This window comes from Mus caroli, chromosome 3 (assembly GCF_900094665.2).
Source record: "Mus caroli chromosome 3, CAROLI_EIJ_v1.1, whole genome shotgun sequence".
In the NCBI taxonomy this organism is placed as follows: domain Eukaryota; kingdom Metazoa; phylum Chordata; class Mammalia; order Rodentia; family Muridae; genus Mus; species Mus caroli.
The window spans coordinates 69,154,960-69,175,554 of record NC_034572.1 but is presented as its reverse complement, the minus strand read 5'-3'; the positions used below and the strand labels follow the sequence as shown (position 1 = coordinate 69,175,554).

At 32.9% G+C, this 20,595-nt stretch overlaps 1 protein-coding gene across 2 annotated transcripts in view; it reads right to left on the bottom strand.

Moving 5' to 3' along the window:
- The window catches only part of Fstl5 (follistatin like 5), a 591,337-nt gene that overhangs the window by 450,870 nt on the left and 119,872 nt on the right, over positions 1-20,595 (bottom strand). The window contains exon 3 of one of the 2 annotated variants that reach the window (XM_021158305.1): positions 9,740-9,773. In XM_021158305.1, coding sequence (XP_021013964.1) covers positions 9,740-9,773 — 34 coding nt within the window. The remainder of the gene's footprint in view (positions 1-9,739; positions 9,774-20,595) is intronic. The other variant, XM_029475620.1, reaches the window with a different exon arrangement.

The following is a 20,595-nucleotide window of genomic DNA, read 5'->3' as shown; positions in this document are numbered from 1 at the left end:
AAGAGAAAAAAGAAAAGAAAAGAAAAGAAAAGAAAAGAAAAGAAAAGAAAAGAAAAGAAAAGAAAAGAAAAGAAAAGAAAAGAAAAGAAAAGAAATGCTAGCCCTTCTGTGTTGTGGGTACATTTTTTTTGTTGTTTTGTTTTGTTCTTTGTGGGGTTTTTTTGGTAGATCTTTTTTGTTTATTTCTTTTTTTAACTAGGTATTTGTTCATTTACATTTCCAATGCTATCCCAAAAGTCCCCCATACCCTCCCCCCCAACTCCCCTACTCACCCACTCCCAATTCTTGGCCCTGGTGGTCCCCTGTACTGATGCATATAAAGTTTGCAAGACCAAGGGGCCTCTCTTTCCAATGATGGCCAATTAGGCCATCTTCTGCTACATATGTAGCTAGAAACAAGAGCTCCAGGGGTACTGGTTAATTCATATTGTTGTTCCACCTGTAGGGTTGCAGATCCCTTGGGTAATTTCTCTAGCTCTTCCATTGGGGGCCCTGTGTTCCATCCAATAGCTGACTTTAAGCATACACTTCTGTGTTTGTCAGGCACTGGCATAGCCTCACAAGACAGCAATATCAGGTTCCTTTCAGCAAAATATTGCTGGTGTATGCAATGGTGTCACTCTTTGGAGGCTGATTATGGGATGGATCCCCAATATGTACTCACTGATAAGTGGATATTAGCCCAGAAACTTAGAATACCCAAGATACAAGATACAATTTGCAAAAAACAAGAAACTCAAGAAGAACAAAGACCAAACTGTGGGCACTTTGCCCCTTCTTAGAATTGGGAACAAAACACCCATGGAAGGAGTTACAGAGACAAAGTTTGGAGCTGAGACGAAGGATGGACCATATAGAGACTGCCACACCTGGGGATCCATCCCATAATCAGCCTCCAAACATGGGTACATTTTTAAGGATCACTAGTTCTGAGATCCATCAAAGCAAAAATTTTCATCTTTGGATAACTGCTATATTCTAGTAATCTTCACAATATTAAAACATAGCTGATATTCAGCACTTAAGTTAGGAGAGGTGATATGAGAACCACCATTAAAGTTGTCTTAATTTTTACATTATATCCCTATACTGAATTGGCTAAACATATTTTTACCATGTATCTAAAAATGTATATGCTCCTCGTTGTCTGCATGAGTACTGTACATGAACTTGCTTCTTGGAGTCTTTCCCAATGAGCAAGGAAGTCCAATTTATTTTTTTTTATTTTAATACAGTTTAATGAAAAGATAATCGTATCACATTAATCTTTGTCTTTCCTTGCTACACTCAGTCCAAGGTAATCTGCCTTCAATCCCTTTCATTTTAAAAGTATGTTAACTTCCTTAACAGAGTGTGACAGAGTGGGGGAGGACATTGCTTGTCACTTAGTTTGGCCACAACTACTGTAATTGTTCTTTGCTTTGAAAATTGAGCCTCATCTCTCCTGCCAAGGTGATAGTTTTGCTCTCTGTTGTTGTGATAAAATTCCCTGGTAAAAGAAAATATACAAAAAAAAAAAAAAATTAGTCATTTGGCTCACAGTTCCAGATTATATTCCATCATTTGGTGGTGTGGTAAACTGAAGCAGCAATTCCATTACATTAATAGTGAAAAACTGAAGAGTTCTGAATACATGCCATTGCTCAAAGTCGTTGTCCAAGAATGGTTCCACTCACAATGGGCAGGTCTTTACATCTCAGTTAACATATTTAACATAATGCCTCCATGAAATAACAGACCTGTTTAATCTACATAGCTCCTCCTTGAGACTCTTAAACTAGGTGACACCAGATTTTGTTGAGTTGTGAGGGAATGCTAACCACCAAAGTCAGCATGCATAAAATTATCAGGTTAACTTTAAACTAGCCAAGCATATATGTGACAGTCTTTACAGTTATTGGTAAGTTCATGACTAGACTTCAAGATTATAAAATACAGTGTTAAAATTCTGCAGACCAGAGACAGCTTAGTTTAGGTTCTTTTTATTTCCCTTTGAAAGTACCTATTATCCATGCCTGTATATGGCCTAACATCACTGTGACTATCAAAACTGCATAATGTATTCTTAGCACACCATTAGCTGTTTCCTGTCCAAAACTAACAATGTCATCAGTTAGTATCTCTGACATAAGGCAGAGTTTCCTTGATTTTCTGTACCCCTATTTGACAAACACCTTGATTTATGTCCCCTTTTTATTTTCTAACTTATAAAATCCTATGTAGTCATTTCCATTGTGAAATATGCTATTTGAATAAATGTAAATCTGTATTCCTGAGCTCATATGTAGCTCCTGAACAAAATATCTCTTATTCCCTTTACTGTGATAACCATGCTATTGTGTTGACATAGAATTAAAGGTAGTCTAAAACAGTCGTGATGGGAAAACTCATTCCTACTTATCATTACATCATTAGTACACTAGATCTCAAGAACTCTTTAAATTTCAATAGAATAATTAAAATAATTAAATAGCATAAACATGAATATAATCGATTCTTTCATGTTGTATATTTATATATTTTAAATTTTTGTAATATGTGTTTTTCTACCATTTTATGTTACATAGCATTCTCTTTTTTTCATTTTTTTTTTTTTTTGTTTTCGAGACAGGGTTTCTCTGTATAGCCCTGGCTGTCCTGGAACTCACTTTGTAGACCAGGCTGGCCTCGAACTCAGAAATCTGCCTGCCTCTGCCTCCCAAGTGCTGGGATTAAAGGCCACCGCCCGGCTTTTTTCATTTTTTTTAATTAGGTATTTTCCTTATTTACATTTCCAATGCTATCCCAAAAGTCCCCCATACCCACCCACTCCCCCTTTTTGGTCCTGGCATTACCCTGTACTGGGGCATATAAAGTTTGCAAGTCCAATGGGCCTCTCTTTCCAGTGATGGCCTACTAGGCAGAAACAAGGTGCACAAAAATATATGGTTAAAGGGGCATTATTGAGTTAGTTTACATATAGAACTGGTAGGTTCCAAGTACTCATCTATGTATCAAAGACGTTGAAAATCCAGTAACTCCTCATCCCAAGTGTCTGAAACATCATTAGTCCAAGTTCAGTGCTAAAAGCATCACAGATGCACTGACATGGATTCCATACAATGAGGGTGAAGAACCTCGAGTCTTCTGCTAGTAGACTACAGAGATATGTGCACACTTTCTGAGAAAGATGAGGCAAAGGGAGACCTGTTCACACACCATTTCCCTTGAACCCTGTTCTATCTATTCTGCCAGGTGGAACATACTACCCCTAGTCAGGGTCAGCTTTTCTAAGTTACCTCTCCCTGCATTCCTGCAGAGGCCCCCATAGTTGTGTTTCCTAGATTACTACATCCACTCAAATTGGCAATCAATACCACTCATCAAACATAGATATATTAAAAATGAGTACAAGGTATACATTTAATAATGATGTGAACAATAACTCGGATAATCTAAGATCGTTCATTTTACACAAATGAGTCAAAAGAAAGTAAATGCTTTACCTAATTCAATTCTTAGAGTATATTTACATTAGCAATGAGAAGAAAAAATACAGAGAGCATCATGAAAGGATGAATAATTGAAGATTGTAGCAAGACTCAGCCTTTCACAGAATGTGAGCTCAATTACTCTAATGTCATGAATCATGATCGCTATTAGCAGGAAGGTGGGTGATAGGGTAGGAACCCTTGATCAAATTAAAGACTTGAAATATATAATTAAACAAAGGCAAACAACACTTTGATCGTGGAAAAATATTGCATTGGCATGATGCATTTGAAAGACACATGCATTATTATTCTCATGCATTAGGGTAATTCTACCAATAATTTTGAAAGTTATAATTTTAGTATAAAGTTATAAACTTGGTCACTAATCATAGTATGTAGGACTTTATATATTCACAGGATATATAGAAATATAAATGTATCATAATTTTAAAGGGAAATTTTTATATTTTTCACAAACATTACCAGAGCTGCCAAAGCTGGGTAAAGCATATTTAATTAACAGCACACGAAAAAAACTAAATATAACATCACATTTTTGGTATAACATCTAATTTGCTTTATTTCAAAGAAGCTCAGATACCTCACCAAACATTTAAAATTTATAATACTAAATTTTTGTTGGAGAACAAAACATAGCTAGATATTAAAAAACATTTGATAATATACTCCTTTTAATTAAGTAAATGTCATATTTAATGCACCCAAGTGTCAAAACAAAACAAGAAAGAAAAACAGATAATGAACCATAGAGTTTTTTCTTTGACATATAAAACAGGGACTCCAGTACAACATAAAATTGAAGCATTCAGCCACAAGACCATTTCAGGAAGTAATCATTCAAGAAATTGTTTGTTCTAGCAGAACTATTTCCTTACACTAAATATATAAAACATCAAGTATAAGTTAGGTTTCTTATTGAAATATCAGTTATGTGACTGTATCAAAAGAAAATATACAATTTTTAAAATAAAATCTCTGCTGGAGTCACTTAGCTTTTTTAAAGTTCATAATAAAAGAAGCTTTACATTAGAAATTAAAGGAAAGGTCAATGTTGATAAGGGAGTGTGTGGTTTAAAATGAATCATAAAACCACTGACTTAAAATATAAAAAAACTTAATTATATTTTATTTGAACCATTAAATTATTAAGAAGACAGTCATTTGGAGTCTTTTTTCTCAACATTTCCAACCATGTTATGTTCTTTCTTCTATTACCTTGCACTCACTGGCTGTTAGTGGTTAAGAATTTGCAGCACAAATTATTTTGAACTAAAATAAATGATATGTTGGATAACATGATTTATTGAATGCCTTTGGAAATATAAATAATATAAGAAATTGCTCAAAAGAGACAATATGTTTTGATAAAATAAAATGAACTCTTCTCAGCATAAATAATAAACTTGAACAGTTGCTTTTGGACTCTATTCTACTTGCCTTAATAGAGTCATTCTATAGAAAATGATGTTTGTCTTCCAGGTTGATGTTGCAGGATAACATTAATCAGGATCCTTTAAAATTGTTACAATTTATTTTGATGAATATATTATCTAAAAACTTTCATCCAATATATATGTTTGCCTCTCTTTAAATTTCTCATGTTCTCTTGAATTCCCTACAAATACAATATAGTGTTATTTTGAGAGAGAGACAGAGGCAGAGAGACAGAAAGAGAAAGGGAGAGAGAGAGAACTTACTGTGATGTATTTATGTGTTCAAGAATACTTGCAAGTGTTTCCACCAGTGTGGGTATATGTACAGACTGGATGTTATATTCAGATGTCTTCCTTAGTAATATTTCATATATATGTGTGTGTGTGTGTGTGTGTGTGTGTGTTTGTGTGTGTGGGTGGGTGTGTGTGTATGAAATTGTATTTGACCTGGAGGTAGTCAACTAGACTGGTAGACTGGCCATCTGGATAGTTTTGGAATTCTGTTGTATCTCCCATTACCCCAATGCTGAGGTTTTAGACCCAGACTTCTGCACCCAGTGTGTATTAATAAATGAGTGTTAAGTATGGTCCTTAGATAATCATACTTCTGCAGCAAACATTTTCGCCCAGATGTCTCTTGATGAATTCTTAAAAGATGGAAAGCATATTACTTTAAATCCTAGATAAAGTGACCAAATATATCCCATTGACAGCAAACTTGAAAAAATCTGATGGAATGTGTGTTGGCATCATTCAGATTGTTCACAGTTAATGTGTTAACACATCTCTTCATATATGCAGTAGCAGAAGGGTGAAACTCCAGAAAGCCTGAATCTCTAAGAAATGTCCAAACTGAATTCTTATATCTGTAATAAAATGCACCACTCATCTTTTTTCTCCAAGTATCAATATTACTCATCCTGCAGGACCTAGAATCCCATAGGATGGAAGCTGATGGATGTATTTGTGAAGCATTATTCCACAAAATGAAACAGAAAGATACATCATAATTGTTGATATCACTATCCCACAGAGTTAGGTCCTGGACTACATAAAGGGAAGAAGCAAGCCAAGTAGCATTCATCTCTCTCTGATTCTTGCCTGGGAATAAAAGTGACCTATGGCTTCACACTTCGATACCTGTGCCTTTCTTACCGTGGTGGATTTATCATCCGACTGCAACCCAAAACAAATCCATCCTTCCTTCAGCTGTTTTAGTGAGACATGTAGCAAAAAGAAAATACCTAGTAGAGAGCCTTTTAAGGATTACAATGTTGGGCTGGGAAGATGGCTCACAGGTTAAGAGAACTGGCTGCCCTTCATGAATTCAAATCCCAGCAACCACATGGTGGCTTACAACCATCCTCAATGTGATCTGATACCCTCTTCTGGTGTGTCTGAAGACAGCAACAGAGTATTATATATAATAAATAAATATCTTTTTAAAAAGAGAATTACAGTGTTTTACAATGTGGATTTTTATCATAAAGTTATCCAGAGCACTTATTAAATTATATCTAAAATTCAGATGTGTAAAGAATTTTATTACCATTCAATAAATTGTACTAATATTTACCATACAAATTTGTACGTAGACTAGCTAAATTACTTGTTGAAGCCCACAAAATATAGTTTGTCAGCATAAGACTTAAACAAGATCTATATAAAAGAGTTTTAATGCATTTAATTAATGTCATTCTAAAATAGTTTATTATTATTTTTATTGTTTTGGTTTTTTGAGACAGGGTTTTTCTGTAAAGTCCTGGCTGTCCTGGAACTCACTCTGTAGACCAGGCTGGCCTCGTGAGAAATCCACCTGCCTCTGCCTCCCAAGTGCTGGGATTAAAGGTGTGTGCCACCATGCCCGGCTAAAATAGTATTACTTTAATATTAGAATATAAATGCATCACCTCTCCCTTCCTTGTCCTCCCTTCAAACAATTCCACATATCCCAACTTGTTCTATTTCCAAATTTTTGCCTTCTTTTTATTATTTTTCTTACATACATACATGTATACACATATATGTTCCTAAATGTATAATACAAGCTATTTAGTCTAATGTAACTTTCCATTCACTAACTTTTCAAGTACTTGAAAGAATTGAATTGCATGTTAGACAGTATTTGTACTGTGGCATAAAAGAAAACAACACAAAATAGTAAAGCTTTTATCTTTAAAATCTGAATATAGAAAAAAACATTTCTAATTAAAAATGGCAAATTTCCCAATGTACAACTAATAACTGATTAAATAAAGTGTTATTTATTTAAAATACAACATGCGGCATTTATATATATTATTTCTTTTGATATGATTTACCATTTTTATCATTTTAAACACTAAACCATATTTAACAATATTTGGTGGAGTATTAAAATAATGCCATATGGGTAAATAGTCCTACATAGAGCCTGACATTTATTAGTTATTTAACAAAAAGTTACACCCATGAAGAATGTAACTTAGGTCTCAGAGACTCTTCACTGTAAAATATTAGATTACTCAAACTATAGCTAACTGTAGATGGGATACATATTTTATTTCTATAGTTTCTGAATGAGAAGAACACAGAGTGTTCAGTAAAAAGATGAGAAAGAGAGAGTGTGCTAGATGCATGGGTTTGCTCCTGAGGACGGGTACTAAGCTTTTTATTTATAAAGCAAACGAAAAGATCATTCACATAATTTCACCAAGAGATTATCATAGGCAAACTGTAAATATTTCAATGCTTTAAATTATTTGAGCAACTTTAAGGATTGTCAAGTTGATAGAAACGTAAAGCTATTTGGAAGTCACATATTTTTTCAATCGTATTCAAAATATTGTTTCACCACTGGGTCCAAGGAAACTTAATTTTAATTTGAAGTGTGTAGATGACCAAATAACACACTTCTTTGTGAAATACTGGCAAGTCTTAATGAATTTATTGTGTTACACATTTTAAAATCATCTTCAAATTGAATTATTTGCTAACAGTATTTTTATAAAACTTAATGGACTTCAATGCAATATATGATATACTAATATTATATACACATAATGTCATTGTGAAAGTGTGTTAGAGATAGTCTGACTACAACATCAAACCTTTCAGATATACAACACTGTCTTGATTTCTGTACTGTTATCATTAGCATGAATTGTTGGAAAGACTATGTTAAACAATTGTAAACCTCTCAAATTAGAAATTATATAAATATTCATACCTAACTTATTAAGTATAGAAAATATATACACTAAAACTATTTAGAATTCAAATAAATGCTTTTTCTTGGTTAAATCATATGAACACATAATTTTTAAAATATGAAAATATTATTTTCCAGGACATTTCAAAGAAAGATCACATTCTACAAAAATGGGACCTGTTACACAATTTAAAGTTTATAGGTATTTAAAAATTTGTTTCTACATACATGAAAGAGTACAAATTAAGTTTCATTTGACTGCTTTATAATTTGTTTAGTGGAGAGCACTGGAAACATTAAGTTAGAGTCATTAAGTTGTGGTTCTTGTTATGAGGAAAACCAGGCACAAATGCAGGACATTAGATTTAAGTCTGGACTTAATTCCATGTAATAAAATTGTTTAAATAAATGTGATTAGCTGTTACACAGGAAGTTCACAGAATTACTAGATGAAAATAAGTTATAAAATATTAGTATATATTACAATGATTATTTTCTAAGAAACATACAATTTTCCAAATTGTTTAACAGTTCTTAATAAACTATAGCTTCATGCTGTGGTATTTGTTTTTGTTTTATAAAACACTGACACTAATAAGAGCTATTCTTTAGAAGATAACATTGTTCCCATACCCAACAAAACAATAGTCCTTCTAAGTGAAATAAGCAAGTTCTCGTGTCAGAATTCTTCTCTCATTTACATACAAGTCAGTAATTTTTAAAAAACATCCTGTGTCTGTGAGTTTTGAATCATATGTCAGCTAAGGACAGAGGAAGGTCTAGCAAATATCATCTCAAAAATTTTATTACACTGATAAAACATATTCCCAGACAATACTTGCAAAACATAATTTCTCCTTGATATGGTGTGATTTGTATGTCCAAGGTAATAAAACATCAAGAAGAATGTTTCACTAAACTTATTTATGCTTCAACAACAGAGTTACAAATATGATTTAATGTTAATCTGATACACTGGAGCCCTTCATGGGTAGGAAGATGTGCAATCAGGACATCAGAAATTCAGGTTATTTGAATGTATATCATACAGCACACCTTACAACAGAAATTCTCATTTGCAACCCAAAAGTGTGCACCTCAAATCTAACATTAGTTTGTTGAAGATAAATGTGAATAATAATTTCAGAAACAAAATATGCCATGCTTCCTATTGTGCAAACATAATTTACTTAATTTAATTGCCAACCCAGATTTTCCCATTTCTTATTAGAGACATTTCATGCTATGCTATTATCAATTTAAAAACATTAACAAATATCTTCAGTATTTTACATATAAATAAAGTAAGAAAACAATGGCCCAATAGTGAGTTCATTATATAATGTATTTTGAAAAATATCATTTCTCTATTTATAGATGTGACAAAACACTAAATCTTAGCAACAATAGTTGGGGTGGTAATCTTACCTGGATCATTCTGTGAAGAAAGATTTTTCTCAACAAAGAAGTGTGCTGGACACACAGAATACTCAGAGGTTCAAATCATTTTAGAATTACACATCAGATTTGAATTATAGTATTATAATTGTATCTTAAAGATGCTATTACATAATATTCTATTTAACCTTTCTATTTAATATTTTAAAATATTCATTTCTTACCTTTGATTCTTGAACTTTCTTGACTTTTTTCCTGCTGAAATGGAAACAGAAATAGGTCAAAAATCTTAAAGTGTGTTACTGATAAGCTCGTACAAAGTTTTATCGTTAACATGAGTCAAATGCTGTCTATACATATACCTCAAAAGTTAATTTTGGAAATTATTTATCCAATTAATAATAACTCTTGGTGCACATATATCTGTAAGAAACACATATGTATACATTCCTGATAAATAAAAGGCTAATGAGTAATAGTTATTCATGCCTCTTCAATGCTCATTTCATTTAATCTTAATAGACAGTAATATTTTCTAAATTTGTACTCAAATCAATATTAATTATAAAAATATTGGCAATAGAAAATATTTAAAAATAAAGTTAAAACTCTCATTAAAGTTGAATAAAAACTGCTTTTACTTCAATCTAAATTAGAATTGTTCTTATTTTAAGGCTAATGTTGATAATATATTTTTTAATTAAAATGTTGCTACAGTCAAACTTCTGCATCAAATTGGCATCCTCTTAACTAGCTTTAAATTAAATATTGTGTAATCTGCAACTTCTCAGTTGATTCAAACACAGTTTAGTCTCCTTAAAATTTCAATATCTCATTTAAAATAATTTAAAAACATATCCCAAATAGAATAAGAAATATTAAATATACATATAATCTAGGATTAAATTAATACCAATCAAATGTTTAATAAAAATCTTATGTTGTTACAACCATTCTTTTAAAATTTCAGAAATGAACCCACACATCTATGGTCACTTGATCTTTGACAAGGGAGCTAAAACTAGCCAGTGGAAAAAAGACAGCATTTTCAACAAATGGTGCTGGCACAACTGCGGTTATCATGTAGAAGAATGTGAATTGATCCATTCCTATCTCCTTGCATTAAGGTCAAATCTAAGTGGATCAAGGAACTCCACATAAAACCAGAGACACTAAAACTTATAGAGGAGAAAGTGGGGAAAAGCCTTGAAGATATGGGTACAGGGGGAAAATTCCTGAATAGAACAGCAATGGCTTGTGCTGTAAGATCGAGAATCGACAAATGGGACCTCATAAAATTGCAAAGCTTCTGTAAGGCAAAAGACATTGTCAATAAGACAAAAAGGCCACCAGCAGATTGGGAAAGGATCTTTACCTATCCTAAATCAGATAGGGGACTAATATCCAATATATATAAAATTTCAAACTCAATAAAAACTCAGTTAATTTATACATATATTACATATTATGCATATATATTTAGTTAATCTACTGAAATTTGTCAATTTGAAAGACAATTATATGTGAAATTTCATATCGATATTGATACACATGTAGCTTTTATCACCATATACTCATTTCATATGTGGATTATTTCATATACATAAATTTATACACAATGTTATGCCCTTTGTACATATTCACCCAGATTTCTTCTCTTCACTCTTGTTATTCCTATTGTTTCTCTAGTACAGTTTTACTTCTAGATTTTTTTGCATACACAAATGATTTCTTGTATATATAAAATATTGAACCCCAAACTGAAAGAAAACTAGCAGCATTTGGATTTCTGTGTCTGTCTCATTACCCTCAGTATTACACTAATAAATGGTATCCATGGTCCTGCAAACAACATAATTGTATTCCTCCTTGTGGCTCTAGACATCTCTACTGTAAATGGTGTAGTGTACTACACCATGTTATGAATACTTTTTTAGCCATAATACATTTATGCAATTTTCATGTTTAGTATTTAAAATGTTTTAATGAACATAGATGTAAAATTATCTCAGTGGTGTGATGAGTTCATTTCTTTGTGCACCTCATACTATGTGTTTAGTATTTATTTTCTTCAATTTTGTGCTATCTTTATACACATATCTATTATATCTAAACTAATTTTCATTCTACAGACTCCATATACTGTGTCTTTGCCTATAAGGTGTTCATGCCACTTATTCAGATATCAACATCCCACAAAATTTCGTGAATGTACCAGATACTCTGACTTTGAGAGCCATCACCATTCTTTTTGTAAAGAATCACAGACTTATATTCTCTGGAAAACTGTGACACCAATCTTCTACTTATAATTTCTACTTACAAATATTCTTCCACTGCTGATGGGAGTGCAATCTTTTACAACCACTATGAAAGTCTGTCAGCTTCTCAGAAGATTGGGAATATTTCTACCTCAAAACCCAGCTATACCACTCATGTGCATATACTCAAAAGATGCTCCACTATCCCACAAAGACATTTGCTCAACAATGTTCATAGCAGCTTTATTTGTAATAGCTAGAACTGGAAACAACCTAGATATCTCTCAAGTGGAGAATGGAAACAGAAAATGTGGTTCATTTATATAATGGAATATTATTCAGCTACTACAAATAAGAACATCATGATTTCACATAGATGGAACTAAAAAAATAGTATGATGAGTGAGGTAACCCAGACTAAAACAACACATATGGTCTGTACTCATTTATGAGTGGGCATTAGCCAAAAAGTACAGGATAAACATGCTATAATCAACAGACCCAAAGAAGCAAAATAGCAAGGATGGAACAAGGGAAGATGTCTGAATCTTTCTCAGAAAGGGAAACAAAATAAATATCTGAGTTTGATGGAAGGAGGAAGCTGGGTAGAAGAGGGGATGGGAAGAGTAGGATGGGGAAATCATATGTAGGGAGAGCAGGATGAGATTGGCCTGAGTCTGGGAGGCAATCTCTAGGATGTGCCAGAGTCCTAGATTCAGGAAATGCCCCAGAAGGTCTAAGGGACAACTGTGGCTGAGATTCCTAGCAGTTTATGATAGGAATCCTGAAGTGGCCACTTCCTGCAGCCAGTCAGGACTATCAGCAGAAGAATAAGGACTTCAACCCATTCACAAAGTCAATGACCCAAAATATTTCCTGCCTACAAGAAGTGCAGGGGCAAAAATAGAGAAGACACTGAGTGAATGGCCAGCCAATGACGGCCCCAAATTGAGACCCATCTCATAGGCAAGAACCAATCCCCGACACTCTCAATAATACTCTACTCTGCTTGCAGAAAGGATTCTAGCATGACTCTTCTCTGAGAATCTCCACCCAACAGCCAATGGAAAAATATAAAGAGACCCACCCAAAACATTAAATGGGGCTCAGGGAGTCTTAATGAAAAATTGGGAGAAAGATTGAGGGACCCAGAAAGGACAAGGACTCCACAGGAGGACCAACAGAGTCAACTAACCTACACCCTGCGGGCCTCCCAGAGACTAAATCACCAACCAAAAAGCAAGCATGGGTTGCACCTAGGTCTCCTGCTTATATGTAGCAGACGAGCAGCTTGTTCTTCATGAGGATCCCCCAAACAACTGGAATAGGGTATGTCTTTGACTCTGCTTGCCTTCCTGCCTGCTTGGCTGCTTGGGTGCTTGGCTGCATGTGAAACCTGCACCCCTAAACAGACAGTCTTGTATGGCTTTGGTGGGAGAGGATCTGCTTAGTCCTGACTTGATGTCTGTTGGGGGGAGGGCAGGGATTGACACCTAGAGGATGGCTTCTATATTCTGTATACTCAGATTATAAGAGTCACCTTTATCACCCTTTCTTTTAAAACATATTATTCAGCAATATTTTCTTGTGTATATGTGTGTGTGTATCATACACACATATATAATGCATATGCATATGTATATTTGTATATGTATGTGTGTGTCTGTACTTGTGTAATGTGGGTTAATTAATCTTGAATATTCTCGTATTTTCTATAAAATGGTGGTAACATTGCTGTAGAAATAGTAGAAAGTAAACGTCTTTCTCTGACTTAGCCAATTTGCAACTAAATCCATTTTCTCCCTAACTTCTCCCTTATATTTTAAAAATACAATGAAACAAGATAAATACAGTGAAACACTGGTTCCAAGAAAGAAGGATTCTTAAAGTCTAGAATCCATGGGGGACTATTTCAAGAAAACACATACTTTTTGAAACCTTTAGCTTCTATATAAATAACTGCAGTTTTTATCCAGAGAAGAAAAATAGATCAAATGTTCTAGAATTAAGTATTCAAAAATAGGACAAATATAAAGTTTAATTATCCAGTGAAAGAAAATGGAAAGATAGGAAATTTTAGGATTAAAAACCATGAGAACAAGGAATCATAGACTTTCAGCTAATGCATTATTTATGAAGTAAGTTTTCAATTGCATAGATTCTTCTCAGAGGTCAAGTACAATTATTTCTTAAAAATACCCATTAGAGTTATTGAGCTAGGTAGAATCATTGCCTTCAGATAAAATACTAGTTTGTCTCTCTTGTGGGTTTAGATGTAATATTGGAATTATTCAAATAAGGAAAATGATTCTATAAAATGTACATGCTGATAAAAATTTTATCAAAAAGCTAACTAGTAAGAATGACTTCAGTTATATGTTTTTGTTCACAAGGCTTGTTTCATTTTATCTAGTTGTCATTTATTTTTATGTTGTTATTTTTTTTTTAACCTATGGCAGTAGAGTTTGACAACATCTACATAATGGAAGTAAAGTAAGGTAAAGAAAATCGTAACATTACTGATTTTATATTATTATTAATACAGAGCATGGATAGAAAAAATGTGATAGAAGGAAGATCAGTTTTTGTAATCAATATGTGCGAAAAAAAAAAGCTGAGGTATCCAGGGCTTATCAATTAATTGACTTAGTTCAATATAATAATTTTATTTATATAATGAGAGAAATGGTTAGCTCAATATTGAAGGTTTAGTGGTTTTCCAAATTTCAAGAACCTGACAGTGACTTAAATATATTATTTCAAGAAAAGCAGAATCACATAGGTCAAGACTTGGTCTTCTTGAGCCAATCCTACCTGGTTTCATTCAGCATGATTTTATGATATGTAACTATTGTTTATATTATATGAGGTCAAATAAGCTAAACAGACACTGACACTGTATTTTGCTGTACAGCAATATATTAATACATATTTATATAAATCAGGTTTAATATTGCTTCAAAATATTTTCCGATATGGCAGTCAATTTTTAAAATGAGTATATTTTCCCACCTATAAAATGCATTAAGAGGAACACAACACATTTTTCACTTTGACTTACAGTATATCTTAGAAAAATTTTAAAGCATTGTAATTTTATAATGTAAACAGACACAATAAAAATATAAATCAAAGGGTAAAGTAGCCAACAATCCTTGTGTCATGAATTGTTTAATAATTATTTATTGATTCTACTTTCCTGGGGAATTTAGCTATTATCTTTTCAATCCCAAGCCTTTGATAATGTTATCTTATATCTTTGAAAGCACTTTTGTGACAAGAAAACATTGGAAAGTAAATTGGATGGAAGGATAAATTCAGAAGAATCACTTGGATATAAATAAGTATCTCTTAAAATTTTTAAAGCAATTAAATTAACGTAAAATAGCTAATATAAAATGATTGGTGATTGGTTCTCATGCTTTGATTCAATCAGGAATCTGCATGCCCAAATGTTAAAGGTCCTTGTCCCCAATTGGTTTTTAATCAATCACTAAAGACGCCAAAGGTCAATGGCTGAGCATAGGGCAGGCCATAGAGAGTTGTGCGAGCGAGGACTCAGAGAAGAATGGCAGAGAATCTCCATGACTAGGGCTAGAAGAATGGAACACAGGAGCAGCAGGAGATAAAACCCGCCAACCATGTAAGATTCCATGGAAGTAGCCACTGGCCACTTCCCAGATTGGGCCTGGAATAGCAGAATGTTTTCAAGTGCCAAGCCTTTGGGGTAGCAAGGGCATTTTAAAAAATAAGCTGTTCTATTCAGGAATTTTCCCCCAGTTCCCATATCTTTGAGGCTTTAGTCTTGCAAACTTTATATGCCTCAGTACAGGGGAACGCCAGGGCCAAGAAGTGGGAATGGGTGGGTAGGGGAGTGGCGGGGGGGAGGGTATAGGGGACTTTTGGGATAGCATTTGAAATGTAAGTGAAGAAAATACCTAATAAATTAAAAAAATAAGCTAATGTGTCTTTGCCTTTCATCTGAGGATCTAAAGATAGCTCCTGGGCAGGTGCTTGCATGCCACCCACTGGGAGCCAAAGGGGTATAGCCAAAACTCATCACTACATAGAATTGTATGTTGGTATATACAATTGTTTTATAAGGAAGTAAAGTGGTCCCAAAAGATCTATGGAAATGGTGTATAACCACATATTCCAAGCCACACTGGCAATTTTTAACTTAGCTTACTGTTATCAAAATAGAAAATATAATTAACACTAATAATTATCATGGTTTAAATTTATACCACAAGAATTATTATCATAGTAGGCTAATTAGTTTAAATTCCTTTTCAAAACTTTTATGTCTTTTATTTACTTCCCAAACTAATGCCACCAAAAATAGTCAAGTATGAATTTGAAGAATATGTATATATCATGCTTTATTTCCATATATTGTATAGCATAAACAAAATATTAATCATTGTTAAAACTATTAATGTTACAATGCTTTGAAGTTTATAAATTCATGGAAATGTTCAATAGGAGACTTCTTTAGTATAATTAAGTTATTACAATTTGATAATACATTTATTTTTTAACTTTCTAACATATAAATATGCCAAAATAAACAAGTTTTTTTTCACCTGCTCTCCCATCCAACCTCAGTAACATTTATGTTGCTACAGTTAATTTAATCATAAAAATTCCTGTCAAATAAAATACATGGTAAGTATGAAATAATGCCTATGAGTTATTTTAATCTTGCTGTTATAAAAATACAGCCAGTAAAATATAATGATAAAATTTTTTTGTTTAATTTAAACATAATTTTATTATTTTTTATTTCAAATACATTTTTCTTGGCATTTCAATAGTGTACCTGTTCTTCTATCCCATAAAAAAGACTTTCCTTAGCTCTTGAGTTTCAAACAGCATCTCTATCATTTGGTTATCTTTATAGATGGTATTGCTACCATTAAGGTCACATTTGTGATCATGCCTGTTCCCTTTAGTTTAATGTTGCTTTCCTGGACTATTAGTTTAATGTTGCTTTCCTGGACTAGAGAACTTTGAAATCTCCACTTATCAACCCTCAGACTTTGGTTCTACAATTCAATAGTTGAGTGGCAAGAAAAGGTATGACCTCGTTTACATTAAAAAAAAAAAGAAAAGAAAAAAAGAAAAGGTATGACCACACACACACACACACACAGCATAATAACATATACCAATGAGTGGTGAAATTATACACTGTTTGGAGTAAATTCAGGGTTAATTGAGGTCTTCTTATGATTTTGCATGTGTGAAGGTAAAAAATAAGTAGTGAGAAACTGAAAATCCTTAAAGAGTTGAAGAGATGGTAGGGGAAAGTAGGTTCTTTGCACAGCTAAAAGAAAGAGCAGAGGACATAGCATTGTATTATTGGTTCAGTGTTTCCTTTCATAGGTGGATCCTAACTTGATATATTCAAATTTGTGTACTCAATATGAGAAAACTTATAGAAGAAAAAATTAGACACTAGAAATGGTTCCTTTGGATGGGGGTTATCCTAAGAGAAGGGGATAATACAACATTGATGATGTAAAACAGAATGTTCACATTTGATTGGTGGAAATTTTAAATAGGTATATTGGTATGGTTATATACCAGGTAACAGAGGACAGAGGGCTCACTAGCTCACTAAAACTAATTATGTGTAAAAGCTACTTGGGAATTTAATACTTTGTAATTTAAAACTGTAAGTGTGTATGTGTGAGAGGGGGGGCTAGAGAGGGAGGGAGAGAGAGAGAGAGAGAGAGAGAGAGAGAGAGAGAGAGGATTGTGTAACAATGGGAAGTATTTTGCCTATCTGGTTAACACTTCTCAGCTATCCTAGTATAAGCTGCCTTATAACTGTCTATGTTTATACACATAGACAAATGCAAATTCACACTAGACTCTAATCATAGAAGACATCTTTGCAGATAATGGTGGTGGGTGTACATATACACGGCTTTCAAGGTGCTGAAGTAAATGAAGGTTAGGACTAGTCCTAGGCAAAACTTTCATCCTGAACATCTAAGTTCAGGGAGTACTGCAGAGGAGGAAGTGGAAAAAGTAAGAACTTGGATTTGGACTGAAAGGTTGTTAAATTCCGATTTCTGGGTACAAAAGCTCTGGTAACCTGAACTGTACCTATAAAGAACTGGGTCTCTGAGCAGTTAATGATGGATTGGGAGATACTTAAAGGACTCTGCGCCTTTCTGATGAGCTGTTGTCTCCTGATGTCTTCTGGGGAAGATGTCATCTTGTCTTCAGTCATGTAATAACAAAGAAGGCCATCAGGTGCTGGGACATAATTCCAAAGCTATAGTGACATTGATCCTGATTGCATTCACTATCTTCAAACAAAAATAAAAAATAGTCATGTGTATAGGAAGGACATTTTGGGGGAAGATGGGCTGCGTAATGGAGATAGGAAGGAGATTAGAGATAGGATATTATAATAAGTATTCATGTTATATGAAGTTGTCTGAGAATAAACAATAAAATCTAAAAACTATTATGAGTCAGAAGTTTTACAGCAAAATGAGAAATAAATAAGGTATTGAATAGTACTGCATAAAAATAAATTTTAATAGATCATAGTGTATGAAATAATTTCTTCTTTTTATAATACATATAATAGCATTAATAATCTAATATATAACGTATAAAAACTCTTAATATCTCATATTTTAATATAAGTATTTTGTAGAAAATACAATCAGAATATTCCAGATATTATTTTGCATAATCACTTCTTTAGCTGAATACATATTGATGAGAAAATATTAGTCCTCTGACAATAGTACTCTTATCATAAATGCATGCTAGGTCCCTCATGTACAAGCAAGAAAGGGAGAAAGAATTTGCTACTGAATTGATGAATGTCTTCAAAATCCAGTTATTAAAAAGATCATAATTAAAATCCTGATAAGCTTAAATTTGCAGACTAGAGATGAATTCATCTAGTTAATCTCTTCTATGTCCAATAATACACAAATTATTATTTTATTACATATGGCCCAATTTCAAATACTTACCTAATAAAGTGTCTAATGGTTAACACTTAGGATGAGAGGATCCAGTGCCAATCATGGAAATACTTATGATTTACATTTACTTGCAAACACCAGAAGTTTTGGTCGTTTTTAATAAGTTCATTTGCATTAAAATTATGTCCATAACTCATACCTGGAAACATTCAGTATGTACTAAGTCAAATATAATAAAATATACTTTTATAAATGTGTGACAGAGAAGATCTTTATTTTATGGACTCTGAAATACATGTATGTTTTTGTCTTTAAATGTGCTATCACTGTTTAACAGCATAAAAAAAATATTGAAGTCCAGAGTGGAAAATTTACCATTTGAAGGGAAGAAATTAAGTGTGTGTATATATATATATATATATATATATATATATATATATATATATATATATATATATGAGGCTATGCCAGTGCCTGGCATATACAGAAGTGGATACTCACAGTCATCTATTGGATGGAACAAAAGGACCCTAAAGAAGGAGCTAGAGAAAGTACCCAATGAACTAAAGGGGTCTGCAACCCTATAAGAGGAACAACAATATGAAATAACCAGTACCCCCCCCCAGAACTGTTTCTCTAGTTGCATATGTAGCAGAGGATGGCCTAGTTGACCATCAATGGGAGGAGAGGCCCTTGGTCTTGTGAAAATCATATGCCCCAGTATACGGGTATGCCAGGGCCAGGAAGCTGGAGTGGGTGGGTTGGGGAGCAGGGCAGGAGGAGGGAATAGGGGACTTTCAGGATAGCATTTGAAATGTAAATGAAGAAAATATCTAATAAAAATGAAATGAAAAAAAAGAAAGGCACACAGACATGCATAGTAGATGAACAAAAGAGTCAAAATGATAATCATTCACTAAAATGTATACATGTTAGTTATATATGCAAATACTCTTTATTATAATAATTTTATTGTTTTAAATTTAAGAATTAAAGGTATAATTAAAGAATGATATTTGACCTCAGAACAAAATTTGAGATAATGATAATTTTGTATTCTAATAGTAACATTATTATCTACTATTATATTTTGGTTTAAAATATAACAGTGTAAAAATAAATTCATCTGATGAGAAAATTATATTTTTATTCTTCTGAAAATTCACATTCAGTTAATTATTAGAGCTGAGTCTATTTGCTAAAGATGCTCAAATTAAATAAGCATAAAAATTATTATAACAGCTTTGCTGTATACTTTAGTAATGAGAAACACAGTGTTGATTTTCTAGCACAAATAACTAAAGAATTTATAATCAGTGATAATATAATCACTAATTAATGTATTTGTCATGGAAATTGGTGATATTACATGATCTTAAACTCAGCCATTCACATTATAATTTCTTCTACATTTTGTCTCTGTAAGAATTTGAGTTTGCAATTTACTAAGTTTACAGACAGTTGTTAAGTAGTCACTGTTATAATAATACAACCATTAGATTTTCTAAAAGTCCATAATTAGGGGTATAACATAGTTTATATACTAATGTGTTTCTTCATAGCATTCTCATACAGGCAAAAGGGAAGTGGGAGGGCAGACATATGGGATGGGGGCTTGGTGGAGGATTAACTGTGAGGTAGAATATAATTAGAGATGTAAATGAATGGAATGATTAATAATAATAAAAGAAAAAAGAAATACAGTAAAGTATATGTACCTTAAAAAATAAAATTTATTACTGAGACTATGTCTTGTGAGAGAAAAACTTTGCCCCTTCTTAGAATTGGGAACAAAACACCCATGGAAAGAGTTACAGAGACAAAGTTTGGAGCTGTGTCAAAAGGATGGACCATCTAGAG